The 19,121-nt window shown below is 50.6% G+C and overlaps 1 protein-coding gene across 4 annotated transcripts in view; it reads right to left on the reverse strand.

Annotated features, from left to right (window-relative positions):
* Nucleotides 1-580: 580 nt before the first annotated feature.
* ARHGEF37 (Rho guanine nucleotide exchange factor 37) overlaps nucleotides 581-19,121 on the reverse strand; it is a 53,038-nt gene continuing 34,497 nt past the window's right edge. For 3 of the 4 annotated variants that reach the window (XM_087429583.1, XM_087429584.1, XM_087429585.1), the window contains exons 6-14: nucleotides 18,700-18,830; nucleotides 17,918-18,022; nucleotides 16,075-16,185; nucleotides 15,070-15,399; nucleotides 12,489-12,617; nucleotides 9,292-9,487; nucleotides 7,544-7,701; nucleotides 7,328-7,465; nucleotides 581-3,550 (exon numbers count right to left, since the gene is read on the reverse strand). In XM_087429583.1, coding sequence (XP_087285709.1) covers nucleotides 3,341-3,550; nucleotides 7,328-7,465; nucleotides 7,544-7,701; nucleotides 9,292-9,487; nucleotides 12,489-12,617; nucleotides 15,070-15,399; nucleotides 16,075-16,185; nucleotides 17,918-18,022; nucleotides 18,700-18,830 — 1,508 coding nt within the window. In that variant the 3' untranslated portion in view covers nucleotides 581-3,340. The remainder of the gene's footprint in view (nucleotides 3,551-7,327; nucleotides 7,466-7,543; nucleotides 7,702-9,291; nucleotides 9,488-12,488; nucleotides 12,618-15,069; nucleotides 15,400-16,074; nucleotides 16,186-17,917; nucleotides 18,023-18,699; nucleotides 18,831-19,121) is intronic. The other variant, XM_087429586.1, reaches the window with a different exon arrangement.

Consider the following 19,121-nt stretch of genomic DNA (forward strand, 5'->3'; position numbering starts at 1 on the left):
CCAAAGCTCCTCACCATGCTGACCTCTCTAAGCCCTCTCTCACTGCACCCACCACCGCTTCACGCACCTGTCTCCTAGCTCTACAGCATTCCAGTTCTCCGATGAGCGGTGCTCGCTCTCACCTGAGGGCCTTTGCATGTGTCCTCTGTCCCACCTTCACCTAACCTAGTTACCCATTGGGCCTCGGCTTGGGTACCACTTCTTCCAGGAAGACTTCCTTAGCCGCCCAGTCTGAGTCAGGGGCGGCCCCTGTCCCAGGCTCCAGTAGCATCTGTTATTGCTCTATCCTAACACACTGTCTGCAACTGACTGGTGACTAATCTGCCTCCCTCACCACACTGTGGGCTCTGAGAGGTCAGGGCCCCCATCTGCCTGATTTCTCACTGTATCCCCAGCAGCTAAGGCCAACTCCGGGAGGCCCCAAAGGTGTGCATTAAGTGAATGTGCTCGTTAAGTGAACATCCGAATGAATGAGGTGCCATTTTTATGCACAGCAAGCGTCCAGTGAACAGATGTCACACTGGGGCATCTGATTATCCAACGGTCAGAGTCACACCAATTCCAGAGACAATTTCATCTTTGAAGTCCTTTATTCCCAGTAGTTCACATCAGTCATTCACCAAGCTAGAGCTTGTCATATTAACCAGGAATTCGCCTTCTTTCCTTTGAGAGTGTGATCTCGGCCTCACGTCCAATACTGGGTTGGGGCCCAAAAGGGTTAAAGAGCTCTCACTCCATTGCAGGAAGCAAGGGGCGCACTTGTGAATCAGTCTTCATCTCCTGGAAGTCTCATTTGGTTCAAAGGTAAATATCTTAGCAAGTTTAATACGTGACAGCTCAACAGCAAAATAAATAAGACATAGTGCAATGGTTCTAGGCATTTGAGGGGAAAAAAGGCACATTACACAGAGTACCCTGGAGAAAATTCAGGCCATTCTCCATCTTCTCAATATGCATTTCCTCACCCTTCAGTGACTTTTAATCTCATCCCTTGGTCTACGAGAAACCATAACCCATGTGCTACTGAATCCATTTTTATTTTCCCTTCATGAGACAGATTTGGTTCCAAGTGTATTTCGGTTTTCTCCCTTATGCCTACAAAAACATCCAATTTTGTTCACGTCCCTTTTAATGGCACTTAATAAATATACATTCTGGGACCTGACAGAACAGGCTGTCCTCTTCCAAACCACCTCTAAAGCTGCCTGTTTAAAACATCGGAGCTCGTACAAAGCTCAGACGGGCACATCTTCGCTCACAGCTTGTGGCCACTTCTAACCCCAGGTCTATCTCGTCCACCATTGTGTGGGTAGGGCAGAGGTCCCCAACCCTGGCCACACACTAGAAGCACCTGGGGACCTTCCTGAACTCCTGAGGCCCAGGCCACACCCCAGACCAATTACATCAGAATCTCTGGGTGGGATGCTGGCATCACTCATAGCTGAAAGCTGCCCAGGTGACTGCAGGGAGAGGCCACGTTGAGAAGCCCTGAGCTCGAGTTCCTGCACACAGAAGCTCTCATGAGCATTGTGGAACCCACCAATGGGTTCCCTATTTTATCATCCGCTCCCCAGTGCTTCCTATTTGTATCAGAAATCGGAGCAGGAAAGAGGAAGGAAAATGAGTCAAGAGGATCTTGTACAGTGAATCTGGTGCTGGGAAGGGATGGTGGGGACTGAGTTTCTCTTGCATTACGTGGTCTTCACGGTTTCACAAGCCCAGAGGAGCTAAGTTACGGACTGTCTGACACAGACATGTATATATTTCTTAAAAGCTCTCCAAAAACCAGAGCTCACAGCTTTAGGCACTATAGTTATAACACAGAGATGTTCTTAGAAAAAAGTCTAAACTGCCACCTGCTTTTACACACACTCTAACTTGGGCTGGTTCCAAAATTTGTAATTCATATTAAAGATCGGGCTGGATCACCTTTTCCCTCTTCTATGAATCTTGCAACTTATCGTACCCCAAAGTGACAACCTAGAGGTGATGATCCAACAGAAGCTGCTCCCAAAACTGCCCCAAAGGGTCAGTCTTCCTTGAACAGGAACTGCTTTTCAATCTCCAGGTTCCAGAAAGAGATGACCATAGGTTTGATCTCACCAAGTTCAAGAGATTGGCCACCTAGAATGCGGTATTGAGAAGGATGCCATGTTGATTAACAATGTCGGCCGGGGGCCTGGGCATGGGGCATGGCAGCAGGAATGCTTCCCGTGCAGCCTGGGCCGGTGGATGCTGGGGCCATCCTGAGACCACTTCCGGCACATCCTGCTACCAATGGCAATTTACCTTTATATCACACTTCATGATTCGCAAGGAGCTTCCACATCCTTAGCCTCATGTCATTCTCACCACAACCCTGCGAGTTAGGTCTTTATGGATGGGAAACTGAGGTTGTGTCCCATGTCTAAGGTCCCACAGCAAACTGACATCATGTCCATTGTTGCCTCTAGGACTCAGCAGCCTCCTAAAACCACCAGAGGTTCCCCTGCTTCCAGAAACAGGAAATCAAGCCACTACCTAACCTCCCCCACCCACCACGCCTTTAAAGCCATCTGCTTCACAGTTTCCTCTGTGATTTGCACGCCCCTCTGTCCCCTAGTCCAGAGAACACAGCAGCAGTGCACAACTGCCGCCAGCAGCCTCACACACCCCACCTAACACACCTCCAAAGTCCCTTCTTCCCTGGAACAGCCTCTGAATTTGCCTACACACATTCCAGAACCGTGACTTGGTCACACCCACTCCCAGGCCCAGCCAAGAGTCTCTGGGAACCTCTCCACTGCCCCGACAAGCCCTCGCTCCCCCGCCAGAGAGGGCTCCCAGTGGTTCACTACCCAAGATAACTCAGCTGCCAGCATGGAGAAATAAAAGGTGCCAGGTCAGCTATGTATCTCCTGATACACATGTGGGAAGGGAACTGTCGGCCAGGCATTTCTGGACTTCTCCTGTGCCCCTCCCTGCAACCACACAGCACACAGGTATCATTCATCCAGCATTCATCCTATGGGCGGGCCCGGATGGGGGCACAAGTAGTTGGCCATTAGCTATGACAAGTCTTTATCAACTTGACCTGCCATCCAGGGTGTGTGACTCCAGGTTGGAACGACTTCTTAAGCAGACATAATGAGGGGTCCTGGCTGGAGCCTTTCATGCCCACCCACGCCAGGCAGTCTGCAAGGCCCCCCTCCTCTTTTGGCTGCCTTCTGGCTGCCCTTCACCCCACCCTCGCCTGATCTCCCCTTCCACCCCTGCCTTCTCTTTGCTTCTCTTCCCTCCTGGGGTCACAATCTCTAAGCCTTCTCCATCCCTTGGCAACATGGACTCCAAAGAGGGCACCCTAAGAGGGCAGACTCCAGCCCCACGGAGCCGGGCCTGGTGCCCTGGCCAGGAAGCTGGAGGGCACATATCCCCGCTGTCCGTTCACTTCCACAAGGCTCCACTCCGGGTTCCCCTTCTTGTCCTGGGCCTCCAGGACAGTCACCGGCTGGCCTGCCTGCAGACTCACTTCATGGCTGCTTCTGGCCACAAAGGGGTACACTGCCACCACCTGAAACACATGAGGAGCGACACAGAAATGGTCAGGGAGGGAAGACAGATAAACCCAACCAGAGAGGCTGTTTATCCTGTTCCCTCCCACCTGACTCAGCCCCGTTGTGGGGCAGTCATTGCCTCCCAAGCACATCCTTTCTGCTAAAGACACGGCTACTTCTGCTACTACCTACTACGTGGCAGGCTCTGTTCCAGCACTTTGATCTTGATTTTCACAATTCTATTATTCTCTTTGCCTCATTTTTCAGAGAAGGAAATTGAGACTCAGAGAAGTCAAGAAACTTACTCAAAATCACACAGCAGTGAAGCTAGGCCTCTCTGGCCTCAGAACTGGCGCTCTCAGGCCACGGCAGCCATCTCACTGAGCAGAGGACTCAGCACCCTCTCCCTTCCCACTCCCCGAGATCTAAGGGCATCATCTGCTCAGGCCAGTTTCCCAGCTTGGAGTAGAGACAGGAGGTTCAATGACTTGGTTATTTTTTAGGGAAAAGCATCAAACTGGAGACAAAAATTGGAGGGGAGGGTATTTATTAGGCTAATATTTCATGTTTCACCATCTGCAAAACGGAAGCAATGATATCCTCCTCTCCAGGTAATTGTGGGAATTGAATGAATGAATGCCTGTGTCTGGTACACAGTAAGGGTTCAATAAATGCAGGCAGCTTTGATTATTTTTACCATTACTGTTATTACTGTGGGCCAAGCCTCAGGAACAATCAAGAGCAAAGGAGGATGGCATGACGCCATGTGAGGCCCACTGAGCAGCCCCACAAACAAAGAGGAAGCAGCTGATGTGTCTGGGCACATGGACAGCTGAGCTCACCCACCTGAGCCCCCCGGGGGGAGGAGGTGTTCTCAGAGACACTGCCCACACTGGTCGGGGATGGGCGCGAATAGGGTGGCCAGGCCCTCTAGTGGGATCCTTGAGGTCCTTTGCTGATAGGTGGGAATGTCCAGCAGGAGCCAAACCTGGTGCACGACTTCTGGCTAATGCTCCAGGATCTCGGCCTGAGAGCCTTCCTGGGGGCGTGCCATAAGCGGTACTCCACAGCTCCTGCAGGCTTCTATGCAGCCCTCATGGAGCCCCGTTCAGGCTCCTCCAGCTGCCCTGGCCCAAGGCATCCCATGGGTATTCACTGCGAGCCTGTCCTCAGTGCCTCTGGACTCCCGTCCCGCAGTCTGGGTCCTCTCTGTCACCTGCAAAGCTCCTCCTTTATGCTGATGGTAACCGTGAGTGCAGCCTCCATTCACTGAGGTTCACACAGGCCCAGCCCGGCTTTACTACCTCATCCATCCTCACAGCGACCCCACTCAGCTTCTTCCACCTTGAGGATTCCGTCCCTGCAAAGCCAAACTCTTAAATGGCTTCCCATCACTTTTTAAAAATTTTTTATTTATTTATTTTTATATTTTTTGCAGGGCAAGATTCACCCTGAGCTGACATCTGTTGCCAATCTTCCTTATTTTTTCCTTCCCTCCCCAAAGCCCCAGTGCATGGTTGTACATCCCAGCTGTAAGTCCTTCTGGTTCTTCTATGCGAGCCACCACCACAGCACGGCAACTGACAGACGGGTGGTGTGGTTCCGTGACCAGGAAGCGAACCTAGGTCACCGAAGCGGAGCGTGCCGAACTTTAACCACCAGGCCATCAGGGCTGGCTCCTCGCCACTTTTGTTTTGTTTTGTTTTGAGATATAATTCACATACCATAACATTCACCTTTTCAAGTGAACAATTCAGTTTTTAACATTTTCACAAGGTTGTGCAACCATCACCACTATCTAATTCCAGAACATCTTCATCACCACAAAAAGAAATCCCATACCCTTTAGCAGTCATTTCCCATTCCTCCTTCCCACAGCCCCTGACAACCACTGATCTACTTTCTGCCTCCAATGCATTTGCCTATTCTGGACATTTCATATAAACAGTATCATACAATACCTGGCCTTCCGTATCTAACTACATGTATGTGCCCTTCATTTTTTATGGCTGAAGAATACTTGATTATATGGATATGCTACATTTTGTTTATCTATTCATCAGTGGATGGACATCTGGGTTATTTCCACTTTTTGGCTAATATGAATAATGCTGCTATGAACATGCATGTACATGTTTCCATTACTTTTAAGAGAAGGACTGACACCCTTGCCAAGGCCACAAGGCCCTGCTGGCCTGGCCCTGCCCACCTCTCCAGCAGCACCTCACTCCCCCTGCCCCTCACTCTTCCACGGCCACACTGGCTTCACTCAGTTCCTCAGGGACCCCTGTCTCTCCCTGTCACTGGGCCTTTGCATTCTCTGTGCACGCTTTCTGGAGAGCTCTCCCCATCCACAACCCAGCACACCCCTTTTATCCAATTAATTCCTACTCACCCTTCAAATCTGAGAAAAAGCATCATTCTTCTCAGAAGAAAACTTTCCTGAACCCCTCCCACACCTAGAGCTCTGACACTTATCACTGCTGCAATATTGTGACTTATAAGAAATATGTATTGGTCATTCAGATGACAAAAATATATTTCTCGTACACATTTGGCCTTTGTCCATAGTTCCTGGCCTTCAGCTCCCAAAACCCTTCGTATTTCCAAAGTGTTGAGAGAGATAAAGGTCTCTTTGGTTATGTTACCGAGGTGACTTTTGGAAGCACAAGGATGGGGGCTGGTTGTCAGGAGAACCAACCGTGTGATCCGAGTATGGGAACTTTCTTTTTTTTTTTTTTATAATATTATTTATTTATTTATTTTTCCCCCAAAGCCCCAGTAGATAGTTGTATGCCATAGCTGCACATCCTTCTAGTTGCTGTATGTGGGACGCCGCCTCAGCATGGCCGGAGAAGCAGTGCATCGGTGCGCGCCCGGGATCCGAACCCGGGCCGCCAGCAGCGGAGCGCGCGCACTTCACCGCTAAGCCACAGGGCTGGCCCAAGAGTATGGGAACTTTCAATCCCATCCTCCAACCTTTGGAGAGGGGAGAGGGGCTGGAGATTGAGTTCAATCACCAATGGCAATGATTTAATCAATCATGCCTACCATGCTGCATGCCTATGCAGCCTCCATAAAAACCCAAAAGGACTGGGTTCAGAGAGCTTCCAGGTTGGTGAACACGTGGAGATTTTGGCAGAGTGGAACGTCTGAGGAGGGCATGGAAGCTCCCTGCCCTTTCCCCATGCCTTGCCCCATGCATCTCTTCCATCTGGCTGTTCCTGAGTTATATCCTTTCACAATAAACCAGAAATCTAGTATGCAAAATGCTTCTCTGAGTTCTGTGAGCCGCTCTAACAAATACATAGAAGCCAAGGAGGGGGTCGTGGGAAGCTCTGATCTAATAGCCAGTCAGTCAGAAGTACAAGTAACAGCCTGGACTTGTGAATGGTATCTGAAGTGGGGGAGGAGAGCAGTCTTATAGGACTGAGCCCTTAACCTTTGGGATCTGATGCTATTTCCAGGTAGATAGTGTCAGAATTGAGTTGAACTGAGCTGAAATCCTGGACCCCCTGCTGGTGTCCGAGAACTGTTTGTTGGTGTGGGGAACCTCCCTCCCATGTTGGAAATTGGGTCCAGGAACCTAATTTAACTGCTATAACTTTATAATTATTCATATGACTATTTTATCAATTGCTGTTTTCCTCACCCACCGACCCCCATCCCCCCCCCAGATTACAAATGTGAGGAAGGCCAGGACCAAGATTTACTTTTGCTCATCATTATCTCTCTCATCTACCACAGTGCCTGGCAAATATTGACAAATGAGTGAATGAACGAACCCCACTCACCATGCTGTTGGAGAGCGAGGGGTTAGCTCTCTGTTGTTGATGTGGCAGGGATGGAAGGCTCCTTTCTCTGGTCCCGCCCCTGGCCAGGGCACTGGTGTGGCCACTGATCAAGGCTCTGGCCTCACAGGGTGGTGGTTCCTCCAGATAGAAGGAAAATCAAAGCTCCACTCCAGGTGGCCATGGGGAGGCAGACCCCCACCCCTCTCCCAGACTCACCTGGGTCACGGTGGGGACAGAGGGGACCGGGGCTGGGGTGGGCTCTTGTGTTAGACGACGGGAGTCCTGGTGAGGCCCCACCTGCCCTGTGAGCTCCTCCTCCCTGGGGACGACACGGTACAGCTCCAGTTTCCCAGCTGGCACGTACCCTCGGTGTCCTACAGAATGTGCAGAACGTTATCTGGCTGCAGACCACCTTCCCCATCCCTTTTGCTGGGAGAGGCAGTCACCACAATTCATGGATGTGAATGCCTCCAACAGGGCTTCTCAGCCCTAAAAAGGACCTGAAAAGGTCATCTAGGAACCTCACAAATCCACCCCTACCCTACCCCACACTCACTGTTTTTAGCTACTGCTTGCATACCCCCAGTGACAGGGAGCTCATTCCCTACTGAGGCAGCCCACTCCATTTTGAACAGCTCTGACAGAGATAGAAAGTTTGTCCTCTGATTGGTGTGAAAACTGCTTTCCTGGTGCTGGCAGCGCTGGTCCCCTTCCCCTCTAGTGGTGGCCCAGAGTGAGGCTGCATCCAGAGCGAGACTGCAACCTCGTCCCAGGACAGCCGTCCCAGAAGGCAGAAATTGTCTTTCTCCTCCCCAAAAGCCCCCAGTTCCTTCACATGTGGCGACTACTCCATTGCTATTCTGGCTGCTATCGTTATGAATGGCCATCACTTCCCGAGAGCTTGCTAGGCGCCAGGATTGGCATTTGATTATCTAGCCTTCACATTAACTCTCCATTTTATGGCTGAGCCAACTGAGCTCAGAGAGGCTCCGTAGGCTCTCCGAGATCACGCAGTTAGTAAAGCGGCGGAGCTGATGTCCAAATCCGGTCCTCTTGACCCCAGGGGCCTTGCTTTAATCCCCACCCAGCAGTTTTTCAACTCGAGTTATGGGACTGCCCTTTCATGATTTCTGCCAGATTTGTAGTTTTCTTAATTTTTTAATAGACTCACTTTTTAAAACTTAGTCTTGCATGATACAATAATATGAATAAAATCATATTCTAATTAAAATATAACTAGTACATATAACTAGTACAATTAAAATATACTAGTACACTAGTACACGTACTAGTTATATTTTTTCTAATACACATTAAAATACTTAAGTAACAATTACAATAAACTGTCTGAAGGGGGAAAAACTGTCTGTAGATCCCCTCCCAATAGTCCTGTGTAGCCTGCATCTTGCGGGTCACATGCCCCTCTTTGGAAGACATTCTGCTGAGCCATCTCCTGCTGGGTTCACGGTGCCACCTGCCTCCTGCCAGTTACACTGGGGCACCCAGAACTGAGCAGCACACCTGAGGACGTGACCAGTGCAGAGGGGACAGGATAACACCTCCCTCATTCTGGACATCAGACATCTGTCCACGCCGCTGGGATCCAAGCATCCCTGCTCTGCGTATCTCCATCTTTCAGGGCGGTGCTGAGGTTCTCTCCATAGATCTCTGTCTACCCCAACGGGCTCTGAGGTCCCCAGGGCAGGGTCCTTGTGTCCCTTGCCTAGCACCTGGCAAACAGGTGCTTGATAACATGTTGCAATGAAAGAGTGAATTCCTCATTTTGGTATTTCACGCACCACACTAAGCCGGCTGTGCCCCAAGCCCTGCATTTTCACCTCTGCTCATTCCCATCTAGGATTTGCACAGCCAGCCTGGCCCACAGGAGTGCCCGTGTCTCCCCACCCAGTCCTGCTGGGTGGTTTTCCCAGAGGGAGGAGAAGCGCCCACAAAGTCCCACGTACCCCCAGTGTCCACCAGCCAGCGGCCGCTGTTGCCTTTGGTGTCCTTGTTTTGAAGGAGGGCCACAATTTGGCCCCGTGGCAGTGTCAGGTCCAGAGTCCCAGCCCCGCTGATGTTGTTTGTCACCTGGTACAGCTTTCCCGGGCCATACCTGCTCAGGAGAGCCTGCACCTGGCGTTCAGCCCCTGGAAGGAGCGGCTGGGGGAGGAGGGACAGAGACAGACACAGGCGTTTGAGTTGGTGTGTGAAAGCCACTCCAATGGGTACCCACATGCTGAGAGCCAGGAGCCCTGGGCCCACTCTACCTCTGCTGCTGATGGGCCCATCCCAGTCGGGGCAACAGTCTCACCACAGACGGCTGGGTTAGATGAGAAGCACACGCTCTTAGTATCCAACGGCATCTCAGAAGAAACCTCTAATTTAACCTCTAAAATCCTCCCCAAGTCTACACTTCTGGGATTTTCTAAAATTCTAATTCAGGTTCTTAAATTTCTCAGTTACAGAACTTCAGGATTGGACCCCAAATTCTGTCCAAAGCATCAAGCTAAGTTATCCCCAGGAAAAGGCCTTGCACAGGTCTTTCAACCCCAAGAAGCAAGACTGTGAGCTCCATGCGGGCACCTGGCCTTACTCGTCTGGCATCTTAAACAGCCAGCACATGGCCGACACATGCAGACCCTCACACACGTGGGAATGGAGGGAATGCTATCTTTTATTCCACAAGTTTTCAGTCCACAAATATTTATGGAGCACCTGCTGTTTACAAGGCATGGTAACCCTTGTGAATGGTGTAGTAGAAACACAGAAGCAAGTTTTGCCCTGATTGAAATTGCCATCTAGCTGGGGAGAGAGATTCAGTGGCACCTTCAGTTCATCCAAAAATCTCCTGGCATGGCCTTTGTTTTTTCATTCACTGCTTCCAGTAAAACCATCAACAAGAAGGGACTCAGGGGTGATTGTCTCCTTTTTGTAAAACAAAGAAGAAACTAAAAACGTTGAATACAGATTTACTATATACTATCTCTTCTAGATAGACAGATAGACAGATAGATAGATAGATAGGTGTATACATATTTACCATGTTCTATATGGTTATTTCGGGGTGGGAAGGTGCTGGGTGTAGGGCTGCCCTTCAGGGACATCTGGGCACAGATGCTGCCATCACCGCTACTCCAATGGGTTCACTGAATGGGTTCAGGATCAAAAACCAGGAGAACCCGATGTTTCTAAATAGGCCCTTAAACAGAAGTGTGGAGATGGGGGAGTTTTTTTTCAGAACAGTGGTGTCAATGTGAGTATAAAAGCCAGTGGTGTAGCCAACACTTGCCCTCTTTCTCGGGTCTGGTAGGCCTCTTCCTCCAGTTCCCTGGAGGGACCGGGGGAGGCGTGTAAAGATATCACTGGGACTGCTCCTGTCCTGGGTGGCCACCTCACTTCTGCAGGTTCTGTACCCTTAGCAAATAAGTCAGAAATCTATGAGAGGTGTGTGTGTGCGCGCACATGTGTGGCGGCGGTGGGCTGTGGGGAGAGGTGGGGAGGCGGGTCTCATCTCTTCCTACCAATTTACCATACACACTGGGATTACGCTGTTCCCGTTTGTTTCCTCTTTTTGTTTTTCTGTATTTTCTCTTTTTTCTACAATCAGCATGGATTGCTTTTCCAATAAGAAAAATGTTATTTTGTTTTAAGCAGAGAGGAGGTTCCCGAGACTCATGTGAGTGGCTGCTCTGTTCTTCATTTTCTGCTCCTTTCCTCTCCCCAAGTTGGAGGACCCATGCCCCACACCTCTGCTGGGGCAGTCTCAGCGTGGCGGAGGAAGTGGGGACAGCTGTGGCCCGAGGAGGCGTCAGCCCCCTCCTGGGAGCAGACATGCATCTCTGATGGTCTTTGGCATTCCCTGCACTCTGGCTGGGCGAGAAGGCCGCCTGTATCTGCCCAGCTCTGCGGGGCTCCTTTACTTGTCTCTATGTCTCCCGGGCCCCCTTCTCCCTTCTGGGGAACCTTGGAGCTGTTTCCTGACCCCTCACTTCACACCTCCCATGGCACTCAGTACACAGGTTCAGTTTTCTCACACCCCGGTTTTGTCATGCTCTGGGAGCCCCTTCCCCTTCCGGCTACTTGAGTTACTTTTAAAATAGATATGACCTGGGTCTAGTCTTCAAGTGGACTGGAAGATACCCTTTCCTTATATTTTAGAGGAAAATACTTTACCAAAAAAAGCATTTGGCTAGCCAAAGCTATGTAAACCATAATGCAGCTGAAATACTGTCTTTTGCAATTAAAAATTCCACAGCAAAAAAAAATTTGTGACCTTTTCTTTTTTTTTTTTTTGAGGAAGATTGGCCCTGCGCTAACATCTGTTGCCAATCTTCTTCTTTTTTTCTTTTTTTCTTCCCAAAGCCCCAGTACACAGTTGTGTATTATAGTTGTAGAGTTGTAGCTCTTCTATGTGGGATGCCACCTCAGCATGGCTTGATCAGTGGTGAGTACCTCTGTGGGGGACCCCAGGCCACTGAAGAGAAACACGTGAACTTAACCACTACGCCACCAGGCTTGGCCCCTAAGTGACTTATTCAAACGTTTTATTCATCTTGAATGCTGGTACAGTCATGCATTGCTTAACAATGGGGCTACATGCTGAGAAATGTATTGTTAGGCGATTTTGTCGTTGTGCAAACATCATAGCGTGCACTTACACAAACGTAGATGGTATCGCCTACCGCACACCTAGGATATATGGTACTAACCTAAAGGGACCACCGTTGTACATGCAGTCTGTTGTTGACTGAAACACTGTTATGTAGCACATGACTGTATTGGAAGCAGGTTCAGTGAGAAGGTGGTGAGGAAATGGTAAATTCTGATGAATAATTTGAAGTTTCAGGTTTTTGGATGTTAACGCCACTTGCCCATTACTATGTCTAATTTCACTTAATATTAAAATGTTTGGGTTTTCTTATTCTTGACCTAAGAGTTCAGTTCTGCTCTAACGCTTACTGGCCATGAAGAGCATGTGTGTATGTGGGTGTGAACCCCACCTGATCCGCCCCCCAGCTCACCAGGAGAAAGGAGAGAGGGAAAGGGGAAATGTTTCTGCGGGTAACAGGAAACCCCGGGAGACGAAAAGGCAAAGGACTGGGCCTCACCCCACCAGCAGGTGAAGGATGGACAGTCTTTGTGGGGAAGGAGGGACACTTACTTGTATGGTGGGAGGTGGCTGCACTTTCTCGAAGTTCTTTTGAAAGGAGTGAAGCTGGTGACTGCTCTGTCCTAGTGCATCCTCCACCAGCTTCCTGAAGGCCGGCTCAGGGATGTGGTGGTGGGGCAGCTGGCGGGGGGACAGACACCATCAGCAGAGCCTTCTTTGGGCAAGAGCGGACAGGGAGACCCTGACAGTCCATACTCTAGCTCCAGGTACGTTAAGACGGGCCTTTTTGTGAAGGTCATCTGTTGTTTCTGTCTGCCCACTGCCCCACTCTCCTTTAAGAAAGCATCCCTCTAGGGGGTCCAGTAGTATTGCCCATCCTGGTGCTCCAGCCTGGAGCTCCAGCTCCATGGAATCCCTTCTCCTAGCCAACGTGATCAGTCCGAGGACTGGACAATGGACTCGAGCAAGGCCAATCAGAATCCTCCCATCAGATTTAGAATATGAAGGCTGGGAACGAGAGGGTCACTCTTCCTTAAATGCTTGCAGCTATTGGGAGTCAGTTCTCAGGCAGGAAAAAGTCTGCCTGAGAATAAAGCCAACCCAGAGAGGGAAACAGAGCCAGTGAAAGTCAGAGTCCTGACAACATTATTGGTACTGAATGCAGACGGGCCTGAGGCTGGATCCCTCATGGCCTCCCATTTATGCAAGTCAGCACATTCTTCTTTATGTCTGAGCTGGTTTGGAAGCCACGGAGTTCTGAGTAATGCTCCATCCTGAGACCTTGGTGCTGTTAGGCATCTCCTATATTCTCATCAGACAACCTAGGGGTGAGAGAGACCCCACAGCTAACAGAGACGTGTCCTCTCTGCTTGTCACCAAACTCACTGCTCTTGGTTCCATCTTAGAGGCCCCTGTCCACTCCCAGGATGCAGGGAGACTGAGATTCTACCATGCAGGCCCTTCCCAGGCTCCACAGGACTGGTCCAGGTGAACGGGCCATGGGACACAGACAAGGAAGGCGGCATCAATCACTGACAGGCCCTCACATTCTATACTACAGGAGCAACCAAGAAATGCCCTCTTTCTGCTTTTATAAAGTTGACCTCCCCACTACTGGCATCCTCTAACACTCCCGGTCCTGCACATCCCCTCTAAATAAAAAGGGGTCTGGCAGCCCTGGAGAGAAAACCAGAGGGCGGAGGGAGAATGAAAGAATCATCTAATCAGATTTACCCTCTGCCTTCAGGAAAGAGAAACGCTTCTTTCTGCAGAAGGCTCAGGCATAATTCAATTCAAAAACAGTGTCTGAGACAGAACTCTGGACTAAATGCTGTGAGGGCTAAAAGAAGAAGCCCACAGTCCCAGCCCTCCCCAATGGGGAGAAACAGCTTCATCCATCACCCTAGCAGAAGGCAGGCTCTGATAAATGCTCAGCAGAAGCACATCCCAAGGGCTGCTGGAGGATAGAGCATGGGGATACAGGTTCTCTCACCTGGGGGAAGGGGATTCTGAGAGCTTCATGGAGAGACTCCTTCATCCGTCACATATTTGCCTACACACTGTGAAAGGCATAGCAGACAATGGGGAGGGGCATTCCAGGCTGAGGAAGGAGTCTGTGCAAAGGGACTAGGGTCACACTCAGAGGTGGGGTGCTGGAAGTGGGGCCTACAGGCATAGAGTGGGACTACAGGCTGGAAAGGTAGTGGGGGGGCTGCAAATTTTACAGGAATCTTCATGCAACAAACTAAGATAGGAAAGCTGAGCTGGGCAACGTGAAGCACAGGAGACAGCATGTGGTATGAGGAGTACTGAAATTGCTCTGGAGGTTGGACCCACAGGCCATTCAGCTCTGATGTTGATATCAGAGAGATGTGAAAGCAGTTGAGTACTCTTTCCTATATCAACCCCAGTCTCCAGAATTCTAAAATCAAAGTTTGCACTTGGAGGTTTGTCCAAACCTCTCTGTGACTTATTTATGCTTTCAGCAGACAGCCCCTCTTTCACAGGCTGTTGAGTGTCGTGGTTCAGAGCCCAGGCTCTGGAGTTTAACTGCCAGGGTTCAAATCCTGCTATTGGCTGTGTGGCCCTGGGCAAGCTGCTTAAGCTGTCTGTGCCTCGGCTTCCTTTTGAAAGGAGGAACCCAACTCTACCGGGCTATTGTGAGGATAAGAGAGAGAATACACAGAAGGTACTCCAAACAGGTACACAGTAAGTACTCTCGAGGAGGCAGCTGCTAGAAGTAGTGATAGTGGCAGGAACACCAGCTTGAGATATTTACTCCTGATGGTATAGAAGGGACCTTGCCTCTGTCACCAACTCCTGATACACTCCAGGGACCGGCCCCAAGCTCTGTTATTTTCCCAGCATAGCCTCCTCTGCTTCTGAGTCCCAGAACCTGGGAATGGCCTGGAGTCCCAGTTCTGTCCTTGCTTTTTCATGCTCTGATGCCATTAATGGAGGGAGAACAGGCTTGAGAGAGATCCAGAAGGTCCCAGGGCTCCTCCCAAGCACTGATGGCCTGTTTGGAAGGCCCAACCTGACTCCACCCCAGCCCCCACAAACAGCTGGCTGAAGGGGCTATGAGGCCTTGCCTGGCTCTTCCCCAGAGGCGCCCCAGTCCCAGAGGCCTTACCTGAGCCAAGGTGCCCTCCGCCCTCTGCAGCACTTGCTGTGCAAGGTCCCTCTGGAGGGCCACGAATGTGCACAGGATCTGGCCCAGCCACTGCACGGCCAGCTGGTTAAACTGGGGGAGCTCGGTCACCAGCAGGGAGTTGAGCGCCTGGTATGTGTGCCGGGCTGCCTCCTCCTCATAGGACACGCTGCCCACCTCCAACAGCTTCTCTTCCACCTGCTCAAAGTCCAGTAGTTTGTCCAGACGCTTCTTGATCAGGTTCTGAGGGCCGGCCAGGGCTTTGGCCAGGCTGCACAGTGGCTGCCACACCAGGCCTTCGAGCCGCTGCTTCTGTGGGGACAGGTGAGCTTCGGAGTCGGGGAAGGAAGTGGCAGAGGGAGGCACTGGGAGAAGGGGCTCTGGAGGTAGGCACGACTAGGCTCCAGTCCCACCCCCACTGACTAGCTGTGGCCTCTGGCATGTTATCTAACCTTTCTGGGCCTCAATGTACCCTTCTGAAAAATGGGACAATATATGTAAGGAGCTTAGCAGAGTGCCTCACAGAACAGGTATTCAGTATATGTCACTTCTTAATATCATTCCCCCGCACAGATCTTGAAAAAGATTTTGTATAGAGTGGCGTCAAAAGCATAGTCTTTGGGGCTCACATCCCAGTTTACCAGTGACCACCTGAATAACAGAGAGGTCACCATCTCTGAGCCTGAAGCTGTCGTCTGCAGAATGCAGCTATTAATAGTATCTGCCTCGTAAGCCATGTTGTGAGGATTAAATGAGGTGAAGAATGTAAAGGGCTTAGCACGGTGCCTGGCGGATAGAGAGGCTCAGTAAACTTTAGCTGGGGCTATTTTTATCAGGAAAATGCACTGATAATAATCTCCGCCCTGCTGACTATCCAGGGCAGTTATGGATGTGACAATCGTGTGAAGTGCCTGACATCTAAATATTATTCCTACAGGCTCTGCCACCTGCCCGCCAAAGAAAGGAGAGAGGAGAAGGTCCACTCACAAACTCCGGGAAGGCCTGGAGCTGGAGGTCTCTCACCAGGTGGCAGTACTGCACCACAGGTCCCCCGCAGATGTCCAGATCGTACTCCTGCAGCCGGAAGCGGAGGACAGCCTGGACCCGGGGCGAATGGGGGACAGCCAATCACAGCCCGTCATGGCCTTCTCACACCTGAATCCCCTCCACCATAGCCCCAAAGAGGTTGTCCAGGCTGTCTGCATACCCGCAGTGACAGGGAAGCACACAGCCTATTCTGTCCTTGCGCAACTTGGGTGATGAGGAGGTTCTTCCTTAGACTGAACCAACATCTTTCAACATCAGTGCTTCCTAAACTTCACACATTTGCACACCACCTTTGTGATTTCTTTTTGCCGTGTCCATGTTCCATATGTTCTAGTAATTCTTTTCTTTAAATCAACTAACTGTTCCTATTTAAATCAATGCATTAAGAAAAGAAAACACCTTATGACACTACCATAAGGGGAAAACCAGTAATAATCACCATAAATAGGCATGTATGAATAACTGCTATAAAAACAAACACTGTTATTAAGCTCTGTCTGGATGTCATTACCTACTGAAGGCTCGCTCTGCCTGTGTTAGACATGCCAGCAAAAGAGGCTTTTCTCAGTCTTGGAGGATTGAAAGAGGGAGTCACTTTCTGGCTATGGGATTCCACGTCAACACTGTATCTGTCGTGTCAAGTGCTGCATCTGAGGAAATGCTGCCTTAACGCTCCCAGATATCTGATACTCTGCAAAGCCAGATGTGTCTCTTGTGTGCCTCTGGTTTCTCTCTCTCAGGCCACACGATTCTTTCTCATGACACGGCTCTGAATGCCTTTCCCTTCTGGTTCATTGTGCTGTTCAGATCCTTCCACTGGGGGCCCAGGATGGAGCAGGAACGAGCAGCGGGATCTCCCCACGCAGAGGAGCGTGGAACTACGACCTCCCTCCTTCCGCGTACTTCCGACAAGGCCACCCCAAATCCCATTGTCCAAAGAGCGTGTTATCATCTGACCGAGCTGGTCTGCACAAACAGATGTGACTGACAACAAAACCACATAAAAAGGGACAGAGTGGATGAAATGAGTCAGCATCGATGACAAGAATGAAGGGGGATTTTGGCACAAGGAAAAGGACGGGCTGGATGGGCGTGCAAACTGGTGTTCCCGTGGGCTGAATGCAGTTTGTAGAAATATATTTTCTTGGGCCTGTATAGCATTTATGTTTTTATTTAATTAGTTGCTCATGTGGACACATCATGAGATTTCACCTGAAAGTCTGAACTTCCAGTTTTTTTCCTTAAAATCAGAAGAACTGGCTACAGTGAGCCTACATTCCCACACAGAATGACTCCCCTGAGCCAAGTAATAGTTGCCCCTTTAGATTTTATTCATTCAGTCATTCAAATTCCACATATTATAAGTTTAACTCTACTGAAAAGTCTTATAAACAGCCTGTTAGACATTCAGCCTCACACACACACACACTTCACTCAATGATATTACCTGCCGGGCCCCTTCAGGCACCTGAGTTTGCCACCTGCTCTAGGTACTGGTCTGGCAGGGTCCCTCTGGAGGACTCTAAGCCCAGTGAATTTTGACCCTGCCTAGTGAGAACCTCACCCTCTGAGAACTCGATGGGCTGCTCAGAGCTCAGTGCCCTACTCAGATGATCTGGGGTCTGAGGAGCGCTTGCCCGTAGCCCTGCTTCTGGTGACTGGATGCCCACTTCATTGGGCTCCTGCAGCTGGTGCCTTTGCCAGTTTGTCCAGTGAGCCCTGCGTACCTCCTGCCTTGGGAACCCAGCCCAGCCCCACCTATTATTAACTGCAGGATCCTCACCTCCAGATTATCCAGGTAAGCAGCCACATTGTTCTTCATCTCGTTTACGCACAGCGACACCCAGTGGAACCTCTCTTCTAAATCATCAAATTCCTTGTCTTCCGTCTGAGAGTACAGTTACGCTTGTGAGGGCCGAGAATATCCACATGGGGGCAACGTACATCCCGCACCCCTGTCCTAAGTCCTCACTGGGCATCACCTTTCAACAGACCAGCCCGTCAGAGCCAGTTCCTCCAGCCCCAGAGCTGAGGCGGACAGTTAGAGGCAGTGAGTGCAGCTTAGTGGTTTTGAATTCAGACCATGGGATGAGACACAGGAGCATATGAGTTCTGGTTCATTTGTTTCCTAGCTGTGTGACCTTGGGCAAGTGTTTTACCCTCTCTGGGCCCATTTTCTCATCTGCAAAATGGGGTAATAAGAACACCTACTTCACTGTGTGGATCAAGTAATACCTGGTTTACAGTAAGTACTCAAGCAACCTGAGCTGCTACTAGCAGCTCCTCAAGGCTGGTTCCTTGCCCAGACCCAGAGATTAGCTCTCCTATCTGTATAAAGAGATACTCAGAGAAAGAGCAGCGCCAGATGCAGTGGAGAAAGCCCTACCCTGGCTCTTCGGAATCAAGTGGCGGTGCCAGCTCTGCCTCTTCCTGGCTGTGTAATGCTGGGAAGTCACTCCACCCCCTTAGCCTCATCTTCACAAGGAGTCTAAGCCCCCGCCCTGCCCACTGCACAGTCTTGCCTCTTGGGACAGCTGGGACATGACCCTTCCCGCCCAAGCTCACCCTGGGCACGAGCCCCGCCTCCTGCTTCAGCAGCTGGCTCAGCCGGGTGGTCTTCTTGGAGAAGCTGTGCGTGTTGATGCGGGCCAGCCGCTCCCGCAGGGTCAGCTGCTCCACCTTGGTGTACTTGGAGGCTGCACCAACAGAGGAGGGGGAGGCCACGGGGACCAACGCTGACCCAGGAAAGCAAGCGTCCCTGACACACCTGGCTAGGCACCCGCTTGCGCCCACTTCTCAAACATCAGGGTCACGCCCATTAGAAGGCGGGCGGCAGAGGAAAAGCACAGGGCTCAGTCTCCCACTCGAGCAGGAGCCCTGGCTGAGGAGCTTTCTGCCTGCTGGATGCTGGCAAGTCACCACTTCTTGAGCCTCAGTTTCCCCATCTGTGAATGAGGCTAGCCACCTCACAGGACTGCTGGGGAATC

Source organism: Ceratotherium simum, chromosome 4 (genome assembly GCF_057802395.1).
Source record: "Ceratotherium simum simum isolate JZ-2026a chromosome 4, ASM5780239v1, whole genome shotgun sequence".
NCBI lineage: Eukaryota > Metazoa > Chordata > Mammalia > Perissodactyla > Rhinocerotidae > Ceratotherium > Ceratotherium simum.